At 41.5% G+C, this 21645-nt stretch overlaps 1 protein-coding gene across 6 annotated transcripts in view; it reads right to left on the bottom strand.

Annotated features, from left to right (window-relative positions):
- Window positions 1-21645, bottom strand: part of FARP1 (FERM, ARH/RhoGEF and pleckstrin domain protein 1) — a 459262-nt gene that overhangs the window by 179485 nt on the left and 258132 nt on the right. For all 6 annotated transcript variants that reach the window (XM_069205182.1, XM_069205178.1, XM_069205181.1 and 3 more), the window contains exons 6-9: window positions 15129-15226; window positions 8638-8752; window positions 6147-6294; window positions 1579-1674 (exon numbers count right to left, since the gene is read on the bottom strand). In XM_069205182.1, the coding sequence (XP_069061283.1) occupies window positions 1579-1674; window positions 6147-6294; window positions 8638-8752; window positions 15129-15226 (457 nt within the window). The remainder of the gene's footprint in view (window positions 1-1578; window positions 1675-6146; window positions 6295-8637; window positions 8753-15128; window positions 15227-21645) is intronic.

Raw genomic sequence — 21645 nt, forward strand, 5'->3', positions numbered from 1 at the left:
CTACACTGGCTCGCGATTCAGAAGAGATGCCAGTTCAAGATGCTGACCCACCCCTACAAGGCCCTGCACAACGAAAGACCAGCATACATCAACAAACGCCTGACCTTCCACCATCTGACCTGACCTTCAATCAGCTTCCCTCTCCCTCGCAGACATTCCACGGATCCAACAAGCCAACAACAGAGGACATCCTTCTTGCAGCTGGCAACCAAGGATTGGAACAACCTCCCCCTGCACCTCAGGATCGCAACATCACTCCAGCACTTCAGAAGAGAACTAAAGACCTTGATGTTCAAATTATCATTCCTCTACGCAGCAGCATACACCTCCATCGCCTTAAGACCCTCACGGGTGATTTGCCGCACTTTGTTAATGTTTGATTGATTGATGGTGACACCTTCTCTGGAAAATGAGAATGGGAAGAAGGGGCAAAGTCCAGCCTGGACTTCTTTTGTTTCTTCTTTATGTTATCTGATGTATTCGACTGCAATGAAGATTTGCTATAGAAACAACTTCAGGAGTGGGTCCACATACTCAACTTCAATTTGGAGTGGGACGGGCATGGAGTTTTCCAGTGCTTCACAATGTAGAGCTGTGATTGGCATTCTCTGAGGGTCTTTGAGCTCATCTGGACCCAGTTATCATAGGTTTTGGACGCAGTTGTCATTGGGTTTGGAGTGGTGTCAAAACCAAGCACCATAGCGCACACCTCATGAGGATCTGCACACACATCTGTTTGTGACAGACAACATTTCAACCCTGTCCTTTTTGAGGCTGACATATCCCTCACACTTATACGTAGCTCCTCTCATCACTTCAGAAGCCAAATAGAATTGATGCAGAGTTGTATGACGCCATTTACCAGTACACAGGAGCACTGTTTTCTGGACCCAGACTGGAGCCTAGGGATATTCACAAAGTGAAGAGTTTGTGCTTGGAAGCATCCTTAGAATGTGAACGTTTGTTTTTAGTTTTATTTTTTCACATAAGCATGGTTAACATTTTAGATTTGGAAATGTCATTCAATTGTCCCTTTTAAAAGCATGTTTGCTGTAGCGCACTGGCAAAACGTTACTGGTTATCAGAGAGAACTGAGAAGTGGTTTGAGAAACATCAGTCATCCATTTTGTCACAGTCTCCTGCCCCTCTGTGCGGGAAGATTGGGGCAGAGGGGAAAGCTTTACATCTTATTGAGCAACAAGATGGAGGGGCAGGATGCTGACCCATGTTTTAAGAAAAATGGCCAAACTAAACACATGAAGACCAACCCTATTTCAGTCTTATTAACTCCTGAACCCTTCTTAGCTAACCACAGCAAAAGGTGAAAATTATATTGGGAAGAGCTACCAGATAACGATGTTTATTATTAACACTAAGCCTTGACATCTGTACTTCCAAAAACAGAAAGGGTCACTGTCCAAGTACCACAGTAGGCATTTTGTTTAATGTCATGCAACATATAAACTAATTTAGGGAAGAAATCAATGTTTTACCTCTATTAACATGATTTAGGGTTTAGTAGGGTGCCTTTAAAATCGACAGGGCTATATAAAATGTGATAATAAATAAAGTACTTACGTTAGCATCAGGGCGCAACTTTATCAGAAAGCGCTTCCTCTTGAAACTCAACTTCCGTACCTTCGCCCAATTGAAGGCATTGATCTTTGTGTGACCCTGAGGAGGGAAACATTATGTTAATGGCTGTGGTTGTTTTCCAGGGATTTATTTGTAAGCTGGGTTTAAATCTTTATTGAAACAGAAATGATTCACAGGAGAAGGAGTATGAAGTACAGCATAATTAAAGAAATACATGAGGAACCGATACCCTGCGGTAATAGTCATACTTTAGACTCCTACATATTACCTTTGGAAACAGTGCACACAGGGGCTAGGGACCAAAAATTGGTTGCTAACTGCTAGAAGAGTGCATGACCCTTGGATAAACAATAGTCTACAAAGCTCTGCTCACTCATGCATAATCTGTACACCCACCTTAGGGTCTACATGATGAGCCCCCCAGTAGAAACACCATTTGCCAATGGTGTAATGGGGAATGGATGGATGTGTTAGCAGAAAGGGACCGTGGACCGACAGCACTGAAATCTGAATAGAGGTCTCTTTCTCATATATGTGTGCTCTACACCATTCTCAACCTCTGGAAACTGGTTATTACGAACAAAAAAAACAGTACCAGTGGAAATTACCCTGTTGTGAATCAGACTGCAAATACACACTTTTTTATGAAATGTTGTAATACATTTTAGAATATTGTTAGATGAGAGATGGTAGCAGAAATACTTACAGAACACTGTTAAGTGAAACATTTGGCAATGGCACATTTGGCCAACCTACAGATTCCCCAAAATAAGGTGTGGCACAAACCTCCAACAAAAGATGCTTGTTTGTTTAAGGCAGAAAGTGCATATAGTCAGTAGATGGGATACCTTGGATTTCATCCTATGTAATGTGAAACAGCACACAAAAAATCATCCTAAAATTCTTTGGGGTCATAAGATGTTGCTTCACAGCCAGTATTCCAACAGCTGGTAACTTCACTAACCAACAATTTAAAATCCTGAGAAAACTCAATATGTAAAACACACTTACAGAGAATCTCCTCCAATGGATCAATTGGCACTATAATTCGTAAAATTCTAAACCCCTCACCCACCACAACCCAAAGACAAAATCCAGACAGTTCTGACAAATATTTTAAACTGCAGCATCAAAAGCAACACCTGATGAACAGCTTAAAAGCCTCCTACATCCTTAGCAGACTCCTGCAAACTCATTCAATACTTGGACATGTAGAGCTATTCAGGAGGTCAGTTTTTTGTACATATTTTAACATGAACTTATATGGAAAAATCTCATGAAGTCCTCATGCAATGGCTACAACGACTCAGGCACACTTAACAGTTACCATTCAGGCCAGTTCTTCCCACCGGCACACATATTTGGGGATCAGCGCTTATTTTTCTCACCAGACATTTACCAAAAGTAAGAGAGGGGAAAACATACAAAGGGGAAGAAAGAGAAAACTGGAAAACATTTCACAAAAGGAGAAAACAGGAGCCTGTAAGAGTAAGATAAAGGGGCAGGGAGTTTCGGGTGGTGAATTAAAGAGACATGAGGTAGATTCAAGAATGCACAACTTTGGTTTTTGGCACACTGGTGCCATCTGCAGGCTTCTGAGCAGAACTTTGGACACCGGCACTCCTTTTACAAATTAAGCACTGTCTCCATAGTTAAATACTGGACATATTCCAACTGGGCTGAGCCAGTTGTTGGTGGGCATAAAAACCATCACCACAAAATCCATGGAAAACCACTGGTCCCAAAACAAGAGCAAAATAGTAAAATAGTCTGGCTCCAATTAAAAGTGGAACCATTGTTAAAACAAGGGAACCAAAACAGCCAATAGAATATTAAGCTCCAAAAGAAACCAAGAAAGTTACTAAGAGGTAGAAAAACTGAGAGAAAACAGACGGCACCAACAGCAAATACCCTGGCCAGCCAAAATGCTTAATTCACACAAAGATCAGTTTGAAAATGGCAGCCCTAATTTCACATATGATAAGGGACTCCCTGTGAGCCCACATTCGCTTAAATCTAAGTTATCAACTAAACTCACATGTAGTTACAATTCATAAGCTTCATTGTGGTTTTTACTGCTTTCAATTCCCACACATACCTCAAATAAAAGATCTAACTTATCATACACCTAAAATCCCAGATTAGCTTTTCAACATGAGGTGGTAACACCATCATGTACTAAGTAAATAATGGGCATGGAAGGTGTAGGGACCAAAGTCCATCCCTTATGACAACAGCGGCATCCAGCCATTTGTACGACTTTCGGGCTGACTACACAACTTTACCCTACAAGACATCTGTGAGCTAGAGAGAAACCTGGGAGTGCACCACTCATTCTTCTGTTGCTTCATCAGCAAAGAACAAAACACTCACACCACATCACCAACTGTAATGCATGCTACTGCCAGCTCACCAGGCCATAGAGAGACAAATGGGTAACACCCGAGAGTCTAGCAGGGCAATTTGCCTGTGAGATGTGCAACTGGTGAAGGACTCTTCCAACACTTGACATGAAAAGTCTATTTAGCCCCCTGGTTGGATTCCTTCACTTTTCTTTGCATCGGGACACCATCATGTGCATGTGTATATGTTTTAGTACCCTTCCTTATGACATGGATTTTGCAGCAAGCACATGGAGATTGAACTCTTTGTGACCCTTGCAGCCAGGACACTCTCTACGTAGCCTCCCTTCGCAGAGCCATCAGGCCTTACTGAGAGGGTACAGGTTAACCACATTTAGCTCCGAGCAAGTCTGAGTCCCGCAAGAGAATAAAAGCCTGATTATTATGCATTTACTTTTTGACAACTCGACCTGCTGAACACCATTTAAATAAGCTTACCCTCTGCTGGACTTTCTTATGGGCATCTGTGACCTCAATCTTTGACCTGCATTAGGAGCTTCTGAAAATCACGGAGACCCTACTCAAGGGATCTAAATCTTCTTCTTTGGAATACAGGTTACTTTACCCAGTTGGTGCCTGCACACATCTTCCTCTGCGGAAAAGTCTGGAAAGATGAACTACTTACCACTGGTGGGAGAGGATTATGGATTTTGAACGCCCTGGCCTGGCACCAGAGCCCCCTAATGTGGATACAAGATGCAACTGCATAATCTGTTCCTTGTATTTGCCTGGACATCTAGAGAAGCTCTGCAATATTAGCTGGGAAGAATATCTGTCCAAGAACAGAACGTTGAAATTTGCTATGCCCTTACATGCAATCTATCCCCACCTTCACCTTCCCCCAAGGACATTGCAAGATCTCTGTGCTGAGAGGACTTGAGCTGCACTGCACTAGAGAATAAGAGTTGTTTTTGTGAGAACCATATGAATCTAGAGAGGTCCTCTAATAGTGTCCCACTGGTTGCTCTCTCAGATTCCGTAATTGTTTACAAATATTTCTCTACTGTTTATGAAAAAACTGTAGAGTAGAGACATATTTTGACATCGCTTCTCCATCGCTCTCACTGCTCTGTCCTTGATTTTTCCCCGTTTCCCCAGCTTTCTCCTTGCCTTTTCCCTGTTTTTTTGTCTGCTTCCTTGCTTATCCCTCGTGTTCACTGCTTTCTCCTTGCTTTTTTCTGTTTTCTGTGTGCCTTCTCCTAGCTTTTCAATCGTTCTCACTGCTCTTTCCTTGCTTTTCCCCTTGTTTTACGAGTATATTTTTAGTGTGCCTTCTCCTTGCTTTACACATATATATTACACACACACACTATAGTACCTCCCCCAGCACTAGATTATATTTTCCCAATTTCAAATGAGAACGAAATGTTCCAGTCGGTGCCCCAGGTCTAATCAGCAAATAATCACCTGCTTCCCCATTTACTTTAATTCTTCTTGCATGGTCAAAATCCAGCTAAGCCCTCTCATTCCCTCTTATGCAACTGATAATCCTTTTTGTCAACCGTTGCAAGACAGATACCATCTCCAGTGCAGTCCACATTACTGAGATACTCCTTCAATTCCCTGGCAGTTATGTGGTTCAACTCTCCCTTGAGGGCACACCCTTTTATGGTTCGACAGTGCATCGCCTGACTGGGAGCTTCAATCTCTGTATGGTTGATATTTCCCTTTTTTCCCCATACACCCCTTTGCTTGGCTATTTCTCTTTCAATCACTCCTTAGAAAGTAGTCATTCCCCTTCATCTTTTTATGTTTCGATGACTTCTTCCATTCCCCCTACGGGTGTGACTCCCCACCCCTTGACTACGTGACCACCTTGGTGTAATCACCATTTAAATAACCCAAAGGAGCACCCCCTCCCCACCCCCCACCACCTCCATCAGCTGTCCATGTGCTGCTTTTCAAGGAAAAGGGTGATCCTACACCTAGGTTTTACTGTGGGCTCTTTAAAATGGATACTCGTTGAAAACTTTACCAAGCATTTACACTCACTCCTCAAAATGGCCCCAGCCTCCCAAAATATTGTCCTAAATGTGTCTCACCTGATGGGATCAACAATTTATAAGGACATGTGAGGGATGCACAGCTTCCTTGAAAAGATACAAAACCCATGGTTGCAGTGATGAAGGCTGATGCCATATTCCTTACCTGGAACACTAAGATGCCGGTGTGGGCGACCGCTAGATTGATCTTTGTTCCCTCGCGATCCTTTGCAGGGTGCAAACGGACACCATACATTTCCAACCGACGGGCTATCTCCAATAGCTGGAAATCTGACTCAGCTGGTGTCTGACCCCTTTGGAAAGAAAATTACAGAAAATATTAGCTAACGTGCGGACGTGTCAACAATTTCAACAAAGTGAAAAGCGGGGTGCTTTTAGATGCAGAAAATATGTTCCAACGAAAATAGTTAAACGTGAAGGTAGCGTGCACCACTGGCCTTGCTTAAGGTGTGACTACTGGAGGCTTTGATCTTCCCATTAGGTACATCTTTACTCAGGCATCTTGTTAGAGCATTAACATTTTTTTTCATGATACCCGCTACTGACAGGGCGCAGTCAGTGAAAAAACACTTTCCTATCTGTCTGGTCCTCACTCCACGACTTAAAATCACCAAGTACTGTTGAGACCCTCGTCAGCCAGATCTCTCCCTTGAGTGGCGGTAAAACTATGGCAAAACTACTCTGGGTGCATCAGTACAACGTATATTCTAGCAACACACTAAGTGCCTTCATACATACTTCAATGAAAAGCGGCTGGAGGTGCCACAGTCACCCAGACTAAAGTAAGAATTGCAAGATTTCAGAATTCCTAAAACCATAAGGACTTTTTTGGAAACAATGGAATAAAGAAAATAACAAATTAATTCTAAAAAACAAAAACAAAAAAACAAAAAAGTCAGTAAATGCTCTCTACAGGGAGGATAATCATTTATGGTGGGTTTTGCACCATTTCAATTAGTTTTTGCAGATGAAGTGCTTTTTGTCAGTTCGCAGGTATGCCAAGCAGCAGGTTTTCTTTTTAGTGGGTCGCAGTTTAATTGAACGTTGATCGTAGCCTTATCAGGTACAAGAACGAAACAATACTGCTTGGAATTGGGAAGGTTTGGAATGCGCTCATATCAATGTCGGGGTCCTCTCTCTCGAGTGGCTCCCCCAGTTGGGAAGGGAGGTCATAGTACCGGCAGCCCCTGATGACGTCACTGTGAGTCTGCGCCAATCTCCACGCTACTCACAATATTACAATCAACGCACCTTTTGATGACCTTCACTGTTTTCAGACTTAAGGACATAGAGCTTCTTGGGGTGCGCGGCTATTTTGAAGCATCAATGTTAAGGAATAACCGCCACAATACAGCAGGCAAGTGCAAACTACATTATGATTGCCCAAATTAAGGTGTTAGACCTTGTGAACCGCATCTCAAACTGGGCACATAGGAAGTCATGCAGGGAAATCATACATCAGATGAGAATAAAATTAGAAAAATATTTCTTCAGCTGCAGGCTAGAGAAAAATAGCTGCAGGCAGCACAGGCTTTAGTCACAAAAACACTAAGAGGACTGGACGAGAGGAGTGTGAATCATGCAAACCAATGGCGAACATTGATACAGCCGAGCTCAGAGTGCCAACCTGATATCACAGAAGAGACAATGCAAGAGAAATGTTTATGAATGTTTGAGAGCGGGCTCTGCCCGTGCCCACCACTGATGCAGACTTACCAATGCTTGCTTACACAATAGTGCACTGAAAAGTGTATTAAACAGCATTTAGGTATTTTGAACACATTCATGCTATTGATCATTGGTGGTCAACAGTGCCTAATTTGTGCCGGTGATTGCCAGAGCTATATTTATGCATATCATGAATGGAGAGCTCAATAACTTAATATGCTTCTTAGTAGATATGTACTGCTGCTAGTGGCATCTGGCAGCAGTGGCAGGAGCCGAGGGCAGTGGCAGCTGTAGTGCACTCCCAAGAAATACTTTAAGCTGATGCTTAGCGAACCACTTCAGCCAGAAATTTCAGCTCCTTCAGCAGAGGTGGAGGCAGGACTGCGACAGAATTACTGGGATAAAACACAATCAGAAGAGGACAGGACAATATTTCCTGCCCTGTTGCTACCTCTTATTACACATTGGCTCACGCGCAACTTTGCCAGCTCAAGGAGGTTGTGCGCTACTGCGAGCAAGGCATGTAGCAGGTAGAGTACTGGAAACAGTATTTCATGCCTATCTGAAACATGTCTACAACTCAACTTATTCAGAAATATTTTCTCCTAATGGTCCTTGCCTAACATCCAAAACTACCAAGGAAGAACGAGTTACTGCTCCAAGCTTGGCTTCTCTGTTAGTTTGTCCAGGTATTTGTAGGCACTCTAAACAATTAGCCTGCAATATTCTGAAATGCTGATCCCACCTAATTTCGTATTCTTTCTGCTTTATTATTAACTCAATCAAATAAAGAAAAAAAGCATAAGTGCTCTTTACACAATGGTGTCCTCAGTGCAGTGGTATCCGAGACAAAAAAATCGAAGATTTAATTACTTGCATGACTTTAATGCAAACACTTTATGGAAACAAGGGAACAATGATAGGGTGTGCGGCAAGGGAGAAGAGAACGATGAATCAGAGACACCTACACATGGTTACGATGAAATTCCATGATTTTGTCTTCCAGGGCTTCATGTTGAGGAATATACTCGGTCTTTGCTAAGTGTTCGCGGTCAAGGGCTTCATCAAAATCGCCAATCTCAGCTGTGTCAAGGAGAAATAAAAGTAACAACACTGCTTTTAAACTAGTGTGACAAAACAGTTTGCTGGAAAATGCTTCCTGGGAGATATACTTACTTGTAATACAAAACAATCAGTAATATATTGCCTCTGTGTGCACTTCCTGCTTTCAACGCCACACCAAACATTTTTATATAAACCAGCCTAATAAAATACACCAACATTGCCTTGGCTCTGGCTTTTATTAGTTATTTATGTACTTATTTTCACCTACACACACCACAGGAACAGCATGGGCAGCATGCAGTGCAAGCTTTCCTACCACGAGGCGACGGGGGACTACTGGAGAGAATGGGGACTTCTCCCATGCCTCTTTAGATAACTGAAGTACATGAGCATGCCGCTGCACACCGGGCCTCTTGGAAGACCTGAATGCACTAGCGTCCAGATCCCCAAGCCTCCACCGGAGCATTATTCGGCTCTACCCACACTATCATGTCCTTCAAAGAGTCACTGAAGAACTTGACTTTGTAAATTCTAGCGGATGCTCTTCCAAAATGGTGGAATACTGGATCTTCAGAGACCCGTTTCCATGTACTGTAGCAGCACTCTAGCTTTCGTGTCTGTGACTCTGATGGGAACCGATGTGAGGAGCAAAGTGCCTGGAGTGGGGCTTTAAACTGTGAGGGCGTGTTCCTGGAGGACGTACAAAAGCTCTGAGGAGCTCCTTCCCGGCATGGGCTGGGATATACGCTGCATGCCCATGGCTGGTGCTGTCTCAGAGCCACAGGGGAGAATATGATGGTGCCGCAAGCTAACACATGCTGCACAGAGAGGCAGTGCAGCTGTGGTTTAAATGAACATACTTTATTTTTTTTGGATATTGACTCTGCAAGGGGCCGTGAAATCCTTGGCTGCACACGCTCCACACAAGAGGAGTGGCTGAGGAGCCCCCCAAGTCCTGCATTAGCTGCTGCAAAGGACTACTGGGACACACTGTTAAGATCGGTAGGGGGTACTGTAGAAAGCTGCATAGAACGTGTGCCAAAGGTGGTTATGAGATACTCTGCATGAAAAGGAAAGCAACAAAAAAAGCAGTCACATAAAACCCAGAGGGGTCAGAGTCAAGAGATCCCTGAAACCCCCACAATCTATTAAAGATTGAAGGGAGTAAAACTGTACAGACATGAGTGGGATAGGGTCATGAACAGGAACAGCCAAAACACACTGCATGCGATTACCAAGGATTACCTGATGAGCTTTCTGCCATTGCTCAAGACTGATATAGAGCACAAGTTAACAAGCTAACTTCAGACAGTCATGAAAGAAACTATTAATACATGGAGAAGCTGCAAAAAAAGATTTCTTCCCTAAGCCAAAGAGTGGATGAAGACAGGCAAGCTTCCCGAGATCTTAGTGATGTTACCAAGCAGAGTCAAGACTGTCTCAGAAAGCCCTAATTCGGTAGCCCTTGGCATGTGAACACCAAAAAATTTGTCCAAGAGAGACAAACTAGACATTTGGTACTTGATACGGGGGGCGACACAAAGCTCTGACCGAAGAAGCCAGGTTATGCAGAATTTTGTTCAGCTAGTTCCAGATCTTCTTTTGCGATGCAAACAAATTACAAGAGAATTTAGATAGGACCCTCAAAGTAGGGGCAACAGGGCTGGGCCTAGAGATGATACCATAAAAGTCTACATGTTGCAAATTAAACAGAAGACGCTTACAGCAGCTGGGCAACTGCACTGTCTACCTTGAGAAGATATCCCAGCTTTGGCAATCAATTAGGACAAACTTCACCTGCACAAACTTAACAGAATATACTACTCAACAAACAAAAAAGCTACAAAAAAATGGTACTACTCAGAATTCAAAATGCTATATGTGCAAATAAAGAATTTTATAAAATTCTCAGAATTTCCTAAGTGCACAGAAGACACTCACCCCATTATCTGCAAATTTACTGACAAGCTGGCAAATCATTACACAACAAAAGTAGGTATGTTGGACTCCTATTTAAAACAAAGAAAAAACACCAGCACCAACCCATTTCCAGCAATCCCCTCCAAGAGTAGGCTAAGCCAGCCTCTGCATTCCTTCAAACAACTATCATACCCTTTTGACCCTTGTCCACCACAAATCTTCAAGAACATTCTTTCAACTACCTCTGCTGCCACATCAGTCAGAAGAATCATCAATAATTCTTTAACCACAGGAATCTTTAGGTTCAGTGTTAAAGACAACAACCCTGTTCACACATGGCCCTAACAACTACAGAAAGATTCCCAACGGGCCTTTCCTTTACAAGCTGACAGAAAGAGCAGCATTTACCCAGATGGCACAATTCACTGATGATAATTCTATACTTTCCCACTTCCAAACAGGATTCCAAACAGAATTCCATCCAGGAACAGGCAAGGAATCTGCCCTCATCGCCATCTGGGATGACTTTAAAATCTTAGTAGACCAGAAGGGGACTCGCTGCACTACTTCTCTTAGACCTCTCAGCTGCCTTTGACACAGTTGACCATGACACTAATCTAAAGACTCTACAAAGCTGGCATAGAGGGGATTGCTCTGGACTGGGCCACATTCTACCTTCAAATACAACAAACGTCATCCAAACTCCCCCTTTCTCATCCAAACCATGCTTCACAAAAGCAGGGGTCCTTAAAGTTTCTACCATCTCACCCATGCTTTTCAACATCTACATGAACTCATTACCGGCAAAGATCGATGAGTTTCAGCTCACATGCCATAATTACGCAGATGACACCCAAATACTTCTTAAACTGGAAAGCACCAAAACATAGGAAATTCAAAAATCTTCAGTCGCCTTAGCCATTGATCAGTGGATGAGACAGAGCCATCTCAAACTAAATGCTTCCAAAACTGAAATACTCAAATGTGGCAATTGTAAAAAAAAATATGGCCCACTCTGCGCATAGCCTATCTGGGACCACCTCCTAATATATCTAAGGAAGTAAGAATAAGTATTACAAATGCCAATCCAAAGCTGTAATACTGTGCACCTTCAAGGTGAGCAAATTGTGTGTTGCTGCTGTTGTAGGGTGCTCTATACTGGAGCAGCCCTCCACCTAAACTTGGAAATGACCCAGAATTCATCCTTCTTTTTGGCATTTTATATATATATTATGCCTAACATATTTATTGGTCACTGCATGGTTTTCAAATAACTTATTTGATTAGATGGTTACGGGTCTCTGTTCTATTTTATCTATCAGCACAAAAAGTAAGTTATGATACTACCAATTGTATATACAAGTGCTTCACTACTGAAATATTGAGAAAAATATCAAAATAAAACAAACAAAACTATCTATCCACACATGTACATATGGAACTTTATACAACTTTATATGTGATATATTATCTTCCTTATACATGTGTACTCTGTGTAGTCATGCATCTATATCGTTATTGCTTTACCCTAACTGTAACAGACAAAATAAATAACATTTTTTTTTAAATGTAAAATATTCCACTCTCTCTAATGCACTACTTTATATCTCATCCTATACCTCCCTCAATACATCCTCTACCTTCAATCTCGGATTCATCCCAAAACTCATTCTACTACTATGATCTCCCAAATAACCCTTTCTAGACTCTTCCCTCCTATATCCTCTCCTTGGCTCACCCTAAACCTCACTTTACTGCTATGATCTCCCAAATAATCTTTCTAGTGTCTTCCTTCATGTAACCCTCCTTTGACTCGTCCCTAACCTCTTTTTACTACTGTGATCTCCCTAATCCCTTCCTAGACTCTTCCCTCGTCTATTCCTTCTTTGACTCATCCCAAACCTCCTCTTACTATTATGATCTCCCAAATAATACTTTCCAGACTCTTACCTCCTGAATTCCTCCATTATCCTATTCAATCAAACTAACAGTATCATGTGTCTACTGTTCAAATTAACAACTTATAGTTCCCTTTACTAATCCACCACTAATTATTTTTGGGGTTCCTGAGCAGCGTGCTATTCGCCGAAAAGCGCTTCAATGCCTTGTCAGGGTAGTAAGCACTATTTAAATACAATTACAACACAATAACAGAGTTTCTCAAGGAAAACAAGTTCAAATAGTGTTTTTATCTCTTTGGTCCAAGTTTTCATAAGAACAATTACTGGCAAAATGGTTGGAGACCATCAGAGGAAATAGTGTCAGAGTACAGAGGCAGGACAAAAAATGGAAGGTGAGGATGGAAAAATCTGACCGCAAATTAGCTGCAGTAAAGTGAAGGCTTAGGAGAGAATAGGCTAATTCTCTGTTTGGGTATAAGAGCACCACTCGAATACTTGAATAGGATGAAATGCACTGGAAGTACTAGATAGGCCTTAAACTATTGCAGATAAAATAGTCAATAACTGAAAACTCAGCTCTTTTTAGGTAAACATTGCTGTGATCAGAAATAAATTGGATAAGAAAATCAAAGGTTTGTTTTGTTGCTGGAAATGATGTCTAGTACATATCTCAATACACAAGATGAAAGTTGTTTAAAACAACTATTAGGATTCTGCTAAAAGTCCATGCAGTGAACCTAAAAAGAATGATGTCTATAATATGAAGAAAAACACTGAATCGGCGAGCTCTTATAAGGTATGGGTCTCACTGTGCGATGTCAAATAACCAAATAAAAGAAAGGCAGTGTGTTACAGTGCTTCAGGAACATGCATTTGGAGAGATGACCTCCAATCATGCTGCCATTGTAGCCTACAAATGAGTTGTTTAAAATGCAAACCATGCAAAGAATGCCATTAAGAATGAACGTAAAGTTTGGTTCGATCTACCAATATTTATATATTAGAAAATGATGTGCTGTATTTGAAATAATAAACTATGACACTGTGAAAAAGCACAAGAAACTGTTTTGATATTATAGGTTAATTAAAGTTTCATACACAAAAAAGAAAATATTGAAATTCAAAATGTTATGGTGCAGTCCTACCTCAAGTTCCCACCCTTACCACCACTAATAACATCACGTTGGAATGTTGATGCAATGATGCAACTTCAAGAGACTGTGGACTTCAATTCCAAAGCTACTTGCACGTGTACATTTAGTTCAGATATACATTTTATTTCTAAGCATGTACAACCAGTTTTAAAATTCACAAAATTTGGCTTTACACTTGTAAAAGTATTTTCTCGAACAAAGATTCTTGTGCGTGTAAATCCACTGCCAGTGATTAGAAGTCCACATTCGAAGGCAGTTATGACCTGAAGGTTTTTGCACATCCACACATTGACCCCTTTGTGGATATCCACAAACCTCACCAACCCACTGCAGGGTGACCAGGCATCCTGGATTTACTGGGATAGACAGTTTTTCACTGGCTGCCCCAGCAGATTTCGGGAAATTCAGCTCATGTATCAGATTTCTAGAAAGGGTTGTCTGAAGACGATGGGAGGTGAATTTGTTTGGTTTCCAAAGCAGAGATAGTTAGCAGGTTTTATCAGAAAGCGACTTAGTTAGCAGGCATTACACTGGCTTCAAAAATCACATTTTATTTATGTTCTTAGGGCTTCTTCTGCAATTCTATGCTGATGAGCGCTGTCATTCTATGCGCTTTGTTGAAGTAAAATTGTAGGCCTTCTATTTTTGTGACATGTCCTGGTTTTTAGTTTCAAACATTCTAGGCACCCTAACACACTGCCAATCTGGCAAAGGGAGAAGATTTACTCTGGTTAAGGATATGAGTAAATCACTGTCAGGAACAGAAAAACGACTTTCCCCTAACCCACCACACCCCCACACCAAAAAATGACAGCACTGTAGCAACAGGGATTTCTCCACAGACAAAAATATTGTCTGCATGGAGGAAAGAGGGAAACAACTTAGGCAATACATTTTCACTTGCCCTGGGATTTTTGCAAATCTACACATGTAGATTACCTAATGCTAGAATAGGATGATTCACCATAGGATTTCAAAAACAGACAAAGGAACTGCTTCCCTGAACTACTCACACAAACCTGTATGAATGTCACAATCCACTTTAACCATGGGAGGAAACACAAGAGTTTGATGAGTGATTTTCTTTTAATTCGGACCCGTGTCCTTAAATGTACGTTTAGTTTACACAACCGGTTAGAAGTGAAATGAGCAGGAATCTATACATCCCAACTAGCATACAGGAGTATATGACTAGATGTTTGTAGTACACTAATAATTTAATTGTTTTCTGGACATGTACAGTGCAAAACAAAGTTTATCATAATTTATTTTAATTTTGCAGATTAAACCTGTGGTTGGGCAATGTTTAACTATACATGTTTGATACTGTACTGTGGAAGCGCAAACATTTTAGGGAACTCTTACTTTTAAAAGATTATAGAAAGACATGCAATTGTATTCTGTAAATAGCATACTTACATTGTACAATATGGGAGATTAGCAGGGCAGCACTGGTATCATTACACGTAAGCTTCCCTTGTACCAGGTCTTGCTTTACCTGTAAAGCAAATAAGTACCTGCAAACAAAGAAAACATGATTTAACACAAGCATACTGCAAAACAACAAAAAAACACTAATTTAGGCTTAAGTGATTTAATAACCTGTTAGTCTGTGTTTTATAAAAAATTTAAAAAAATTACCCCTTATCTAAACAAGTAGGTTGCTTAAAAGCCCCACAACACGGTTGATGAAAAAACTGGTGTTTACGCCAGTCTCTTGGTTTCTAGGAGGAATTCTGGTGACTGACTTTCTTCAAAGATTGCGTGTGTTTAGCAAGGTCCATGCTGGAGCTGGAGAGTATAAGAAGTGGTTCCTGCTAACAGGGTGACACAAAATGACCATCGTCCCCTACTTTTTTGCAAAAACACAATGTCCCAGGAGGGTTAATCCAGACAGTTTAAATGCCTCAGCTGAAGTGTCATTCAGTGAGTCTCCTGTGCGGTTAAAACCGAATTCCGGCAGACAGCTACCTAAGCCTTCCTGCCAGGGTGCCTGCTTGCCAGAAAATAATGCAAATGTGCGCTACGAGTTAATCTGCAAATGTAAAGGGTTCTCTGCAAATGTAAAGGGTAATCTACAAATGTAAAGGATGTTTAGTAGCTGGTACTGGTTTTAAATGGCCTAATCACTCGAAGCTTTGTGATGACAAAGATTTATTCTTTTTGAGTGGTTGTGAACATAGTTAACAATTGGGCTGTGAGGTGTGTGCTTTTAATTGCAAAATGGATTTAAATTGCGCTAACTAAACATGGAGGTGTTGAAGGGAGAGTAATGTTAAAAGTTGCACCACGTACACTCTCAGTATTACTAACATCTATATTTTGGAAGCACCATTTTATATTAAACATTTTGAGCATTTTGTAGCAGGCTAGGTTTAAAATAATTAATTTTATATTCACAGTACTTTCTGTCACAGGCTGTGACCTTGTAGCACTACAAATACACGTCACTTTTCTCCTCTGCACCAATCAAAACTTAATTCTGTGGATCTCTAGTTATACACAGACCGCTGCAGTGCATTAAGTAATAGAGGTTTCATAATGCGCTATAGTGCATTTCCCAATGAGTAACAACTTTTTTACTTTATTTTCATTTAAGTAGCATGTTATGTTATATGTTGCTACCTGATGCTGAAAGGTCAAAAAAAGTACAGATTATTTTATTTTTTAAAGCCACACCTTTGAGCCCGCCCCCATGCTCACTGACCCCTCCCCCCGCATGCAGCATTACAGTTTCCATACTTCTCCTAATGCACTTCAACCGCTGACTGTATGCGGCTGCTGAGGAAAAATACAAGGCAGGAGACAGACTGAAACAGCAAGTGAAAGAATGTTTGAGTAAGGAGTGAGTGTGAAAGTGTGAGTGTGCAAGTGAGACAGTGCCCAAGAGAGTGAGAGATTACTGACAAAGCTTTATGGTTCTGGTTTTAAAGTCAACGTTTCAATACTGCCACAGTCAGCAGAAGTAAGTCATATACAGGTATGTAAAAAAAAATGAACGCCTGTTAATAAAAATGTATGCACTGCAAGCAAACAGTCTGCAAAGGGAAACACCACCAATTTTAATATTCAAAATCTATGTGTAAACATTTGAAGTTGAACAACAAATTTAATCAAAAAGGTAATACCGCTTACTAACATAGAAGTTAATTTGTTAGACAGGGCACAGAGAGAGCACTACTTCAGAGGCGTTTTTTTTTTTTTTTTTATTATTATTATTTTTAAATGTATTTATTGAGTTTTACAAAATACGATGACAGGTGAAAAAAAGGGAAGATGCAAGCAGGCACTAAGCAAATTATTATGTACATGAAAGAGATGTCACATTTGAGCTTGCAAGAGATACATCCCGCCTGTCGGAACTGGAGAAGGCAAAAAAGGAAAATGGACGGGGGATGAGGAGAGAGAGTAGGCCACTCAGCTTGATTTAAGGGTTATGGGAGAGTATACATAATATGTGAAAGTGCGCTTATGTGATCAATCGGGTTAACATGATATGCATCTGGATTCAGCAAGCCAAATCATCCGGAACAGGGCTTGCAGTGGCATGCAACTCTATATCACCCGCCTCGGCCTGTGTTTGCAAATACACTTCCAAAGGGGCCCAGATGTTTTTGGTTCAGGTATGCTCCGGCATCAAATCACAGTAGTTGAAGAGCTGTTCCTCACCATATGTAGCATTGTGCAGCCAGACATCTTTTGTGGGAGTGGGTCGTCCATCCCAATACATTGTCAGTGGCGCCTGCTTTAAGTAACACTGCTGGCTCGTCGTAATGAACACACAGCTCAATTATCGATAGCGACATGTATCTTTGCCACAGAAGAATGCCAATTTTTCTAAAATAAGGTGGAATAACTTTATAAGGCTTTCTTTTCTCCTCAAGGAAGGTGGAGGTCATGGAAGTATAATTTAATGTGCTGGTTGTATCTAAGAGCAAGCACTGTCAACGCTAAAAGTTCTCCCTTCGGGCTTACTGACTTTGCCAATGGTTTTTGGCCATGCTGCACAGCATTCCCAACGCTGCATAGCTTTTCCTGACACTACAGTTGTTAACTTTGGCTTATACATTGGGGTGACCACTACTGCATTGGATGTGCATTGTTCTAATCACAAAGGATGTGGTCAACACTAACATTTATTAGTAGCTTAGGATGCTTTTTGTTGATCAGAAGTAGCTCTCATTACAGAAGTGCTTGGAGATCCCTGGTCTAGAGGTCTTTCCATGGTGAGCCATTCATACTCTTGAAGTAATTTGGGGGCATATTTATACTCCGTTTGCGCCGGAATTGCGTTGTTTTTTTTAACGCAATTTCGACGCAAAACAAACTCCATATTTATACTTTGGCGTTAGACGCGTCTAGCGCCAAAGTCCATGGAGTTAGCGTCATTTTTTAGCGTGGACACCTACTTTGCGTTAATTATATGCAAGGTAGGCGTTCCCGTCTAAAAAATCGACTCCGAGGCATGTGCGTCGGATTTATACTCCCGGGCAAAAATCACGCCCGGGAGTGGGCGGGTCAAAAAAAATGACGTACGCCCGTTTTTGCGCCGTTTTTTAGCACCTGCAAAAGGCAGGCGTTAAGGGACCTGTGGGCTCTGAAGGAGCCCAGAGGTGCCCTCCCATGCCCCCAGGGACACCCCCTGTCACCCTTGCCCACCCCAGGAGGACACCCAAGGCTGGAGGGACCCATCCCAGGGACATTAAGGTAAGTTCAGGTAAGTATTTTTTTGTTTTTTTTTTGTGGCATAGGGGGCCTGATTTGTGCCCCCCTACATGCCACTATGCCCAATGACCATGCCCAGGGGACAGAAGTCCCCTGGGCATAGCCATTGGGCAAGGGGGCATGACTCCTGTCTTTGCTAAGACAGGAGTCATTTCTATGGGGGTTGGGAGTCGTAAAAAATGGCGCAAATCGGGTTGAGGCGAAAAAATTGCCTCAACCTGACTTGCCCCATTTCTTGACGCCCAAGCTCCATATCCCCCTACGCCGGCGCTGCCTGGTGTACGTAGTTTTTTTTAACGCACACCAGACGGCGCCGGCGGCTAACGTCATTCAATAAATACGGCGCCCGCATGGCGCTTCAGAATGGCGTTAGCCGGCGCTAATTTTTTTGACGCAAAACTGTGTTGGCGCAGTTTTGCGTCAAAAAGTATAAATATGGGCCTTGGTGCGCTGCATATAAACACTTTTTTTTTTACTCTTCCAGGAATTAAAGCGAATAGCAAATATGGGTACAATTTGGACTTACTAGGGATGACCTGGTTTGTACGGCGTTTTCTGTAAAACTTTGCATTAAGAGCGCAGAGCCATGCACTGTAAAAAGCTGCTGATGGGCAATTTTCTCCAATGATCTTAATAACAGCACAAATCACTGGGTAAAATGTTGAAACTTAGCTCTTATAGAGCTGGATTTGGCTAAATCACAGCAACACTTAACAATACTGGTTGATTAAACAATCTAGCGACCTAGATTTCTTAAAATTTCAAAAGAAAAAACTGGCTTTCTAGGTTGCCGATTCATACACCATCTCAGTCAAGCAATCCTGCTTTTGAAGCCTTGAATCGCCTCATTAGACAAAGGATTATAAGCATGAGTTTTTTTTCTGTTCCCCCCCTCTTAGGTCAGACAAAGCTGGAAGCCTTCTGTATCTCACAGCAACAAATGCAGTTTTAGCCATTATATGAGGCTCTATTTAGTGCATGTTGTTTGTTGGGGCACAGGTTTACTGTCGGAAAAAAAAAGACTGTTCTGACCACATTTCTTAAAATGCAGCATTAGAAAATGCAAAGGTGTGTTCAACTTCAGTTAAAATAATGTTATCATTCTATACAGTACAGTTACATTTTTTTAATTGGCTTCTGCTGCTTTAAAAAAGGGACAGTATAATTGCCCATCAACTATTTACTAAGCAATACACACATTGCTTACTAAGACTTAAGGACAACCATTTTTTTGCTTGTCTTTGAAAATTACAACAGTCCTAGGTACCTTTTGACTCTGCGTATTTTAATACCTACAGCCACCATCTTATCATATTTGGCTCACTTTATTTTTGATCGTTTATATTCTTGTGATGTTTTTATTACTGGATTTTTTTAATTACATCAAAATACTAATTTATAATTCAGTGACTAACCATATTTTCTTTTCTGCCTACAACTAAGATGGTCACACATTACATTTTTAGGTCTCTGCTACACAGCACTTGCGATGTCTCGAAGAGACATGTTGTGCTCAATCCGTGGGCTTCAGTCTACCCATAGGCTTCCCATCTGCTCGCTCCATCATCGCTCTCAAATTCCTTCTCCCAGTTTGTCCATGGAATGAATGCATCATGCCTCTTCCCTCCCTCAGAGCATGGGCCAAAGTACTTGAGTCTATCCACTGCTCCCGTTTTGGGAGCTACTGTTTTCTTTGTCTTGAAGCATTCCTTACAAGTGCTTGTGTTTTCACCCCGTCCTCAGCCTTCGATTTGTTTTTAATACAGTTTTCTATAGCAGGTTTACCCGAAGGTATTATTGCAGCGCGTTCAGTTACTTTACACTAGGACACATTCATTTTTGTGGGCACAAGGACATTATGTGATCTGCCCAGAATGACATGATGTTGAGCCAGGCCTGAGACTTGAACCCGGTTTCAGAGCTTCAGAGTAGGCAGTCTGGCCTTAATGCCACATCCTCTTCTCCTATTGCCTAGAAGTGGCCTGACCCTCCGACAGCACGTGTGATACACATCTGCCCTTTCCAAGACTGTACGAAAACAGACGGTTGTCATATCAGAGCAGGCAGACACATTTATAAAGCGAACACACAGCTCACTTCACCAACTTACACATGCTCTTTGGTGACCAAAGGGATATATAGAATCCAACCTTGGGCTTTTTTGCACTTTGGTATAGCATTGCCCCAACCCCCTCCCTGTTCTTGCTTACACATATACCCACCCTCCTCCCCTAGTTGTCAACCCCCCTCCCTCGTCATCTTTTGTCTTAAAAAAAAAATGCTATGACGTGATTAACTCTGGCAGCATCATAGCGATTGTTTTCTAAAAAGAAAAAAAACAAACTGAGCCACATTGCGCTGCAGTGTACATTGATATCATCATGCATACATGCCAACGCTGCTAATTTGGATGGGAAAATCATGTTTTTAACAGGAAATGGCTCTTAATTCTTTTCTTTTTTTCCCCCAAAGCATTTGTTACTTGGATTTTTTTTACCTAAATCTTTGGTGTGTTCCCATAAGTTGGCATGTTAATTACTCCTGCTGCCAACACGATTACCACTTACGAAAAAGGTTTGGGATTTTTTAATTGCAGTTTTGTATAGCATCCCATCGCCTCCTCCCGCCCATCCATCCCACCCACCCACCTCAATTCTGGCGTTCACATACACCCAGTCTCCCCATTATTGTTGCTTGTCTATGCTTTTTGTGGCCAAAACCCACCCTGTTTTTTTTTGCAGTTTTGAATTGCGCCCCCTTCTTGCTTACACATACACCCATACTCCTCCCTTTGTCGTTTTCCCCCTCCCCCTCTCGTTGTTTGTCTTAAAAAAAAAAACACTATATAACGCGGTCAACTCTGACCGTATCATAGTGCTTTTTTTCCTTGAACTTTAAGCCATGTTGCTCTGCTGTGCATGTTCATAACCTCAAGCATACTGCGCTGCTAATGTAAACAGGAATTTCATGATTCTTACTGAAAACAATCGTTCATTATTTTCTTTTTTACATTTTTAAGGTACAACTTCCTCCAAGGTAACAGTGCGGTGATATACAAAGAATGTGTAGGAAGTCTTCTGGGTAATGTGCACAAAGTCTGCATCTTCCACTATTTGAGGGTGTAAGCCATTTTAGAGCAGCATCCAATGAAGGTAGTAGGCCAAGTCAGGTGTGGAGCACCTTTATTTTTAGTGTCTTTTTTAATATTTCT

Source organism: Pleurodeles waltl, chromosome 8 (assembly GCF_031143425.1).
Source record: "Pleurodeles waltl isolate 20211129_DDA chromosome 8, aPleWal1.hap1.20221129, whole genome shotgun sequence".
In the NCBI taxonomy this organism is placed as follows: Eukaryota; Metazoa; Chordata; class Amphibia; order Caudata; family Salamandridae; genus Pleurodeles; species Pleurodeles waltl.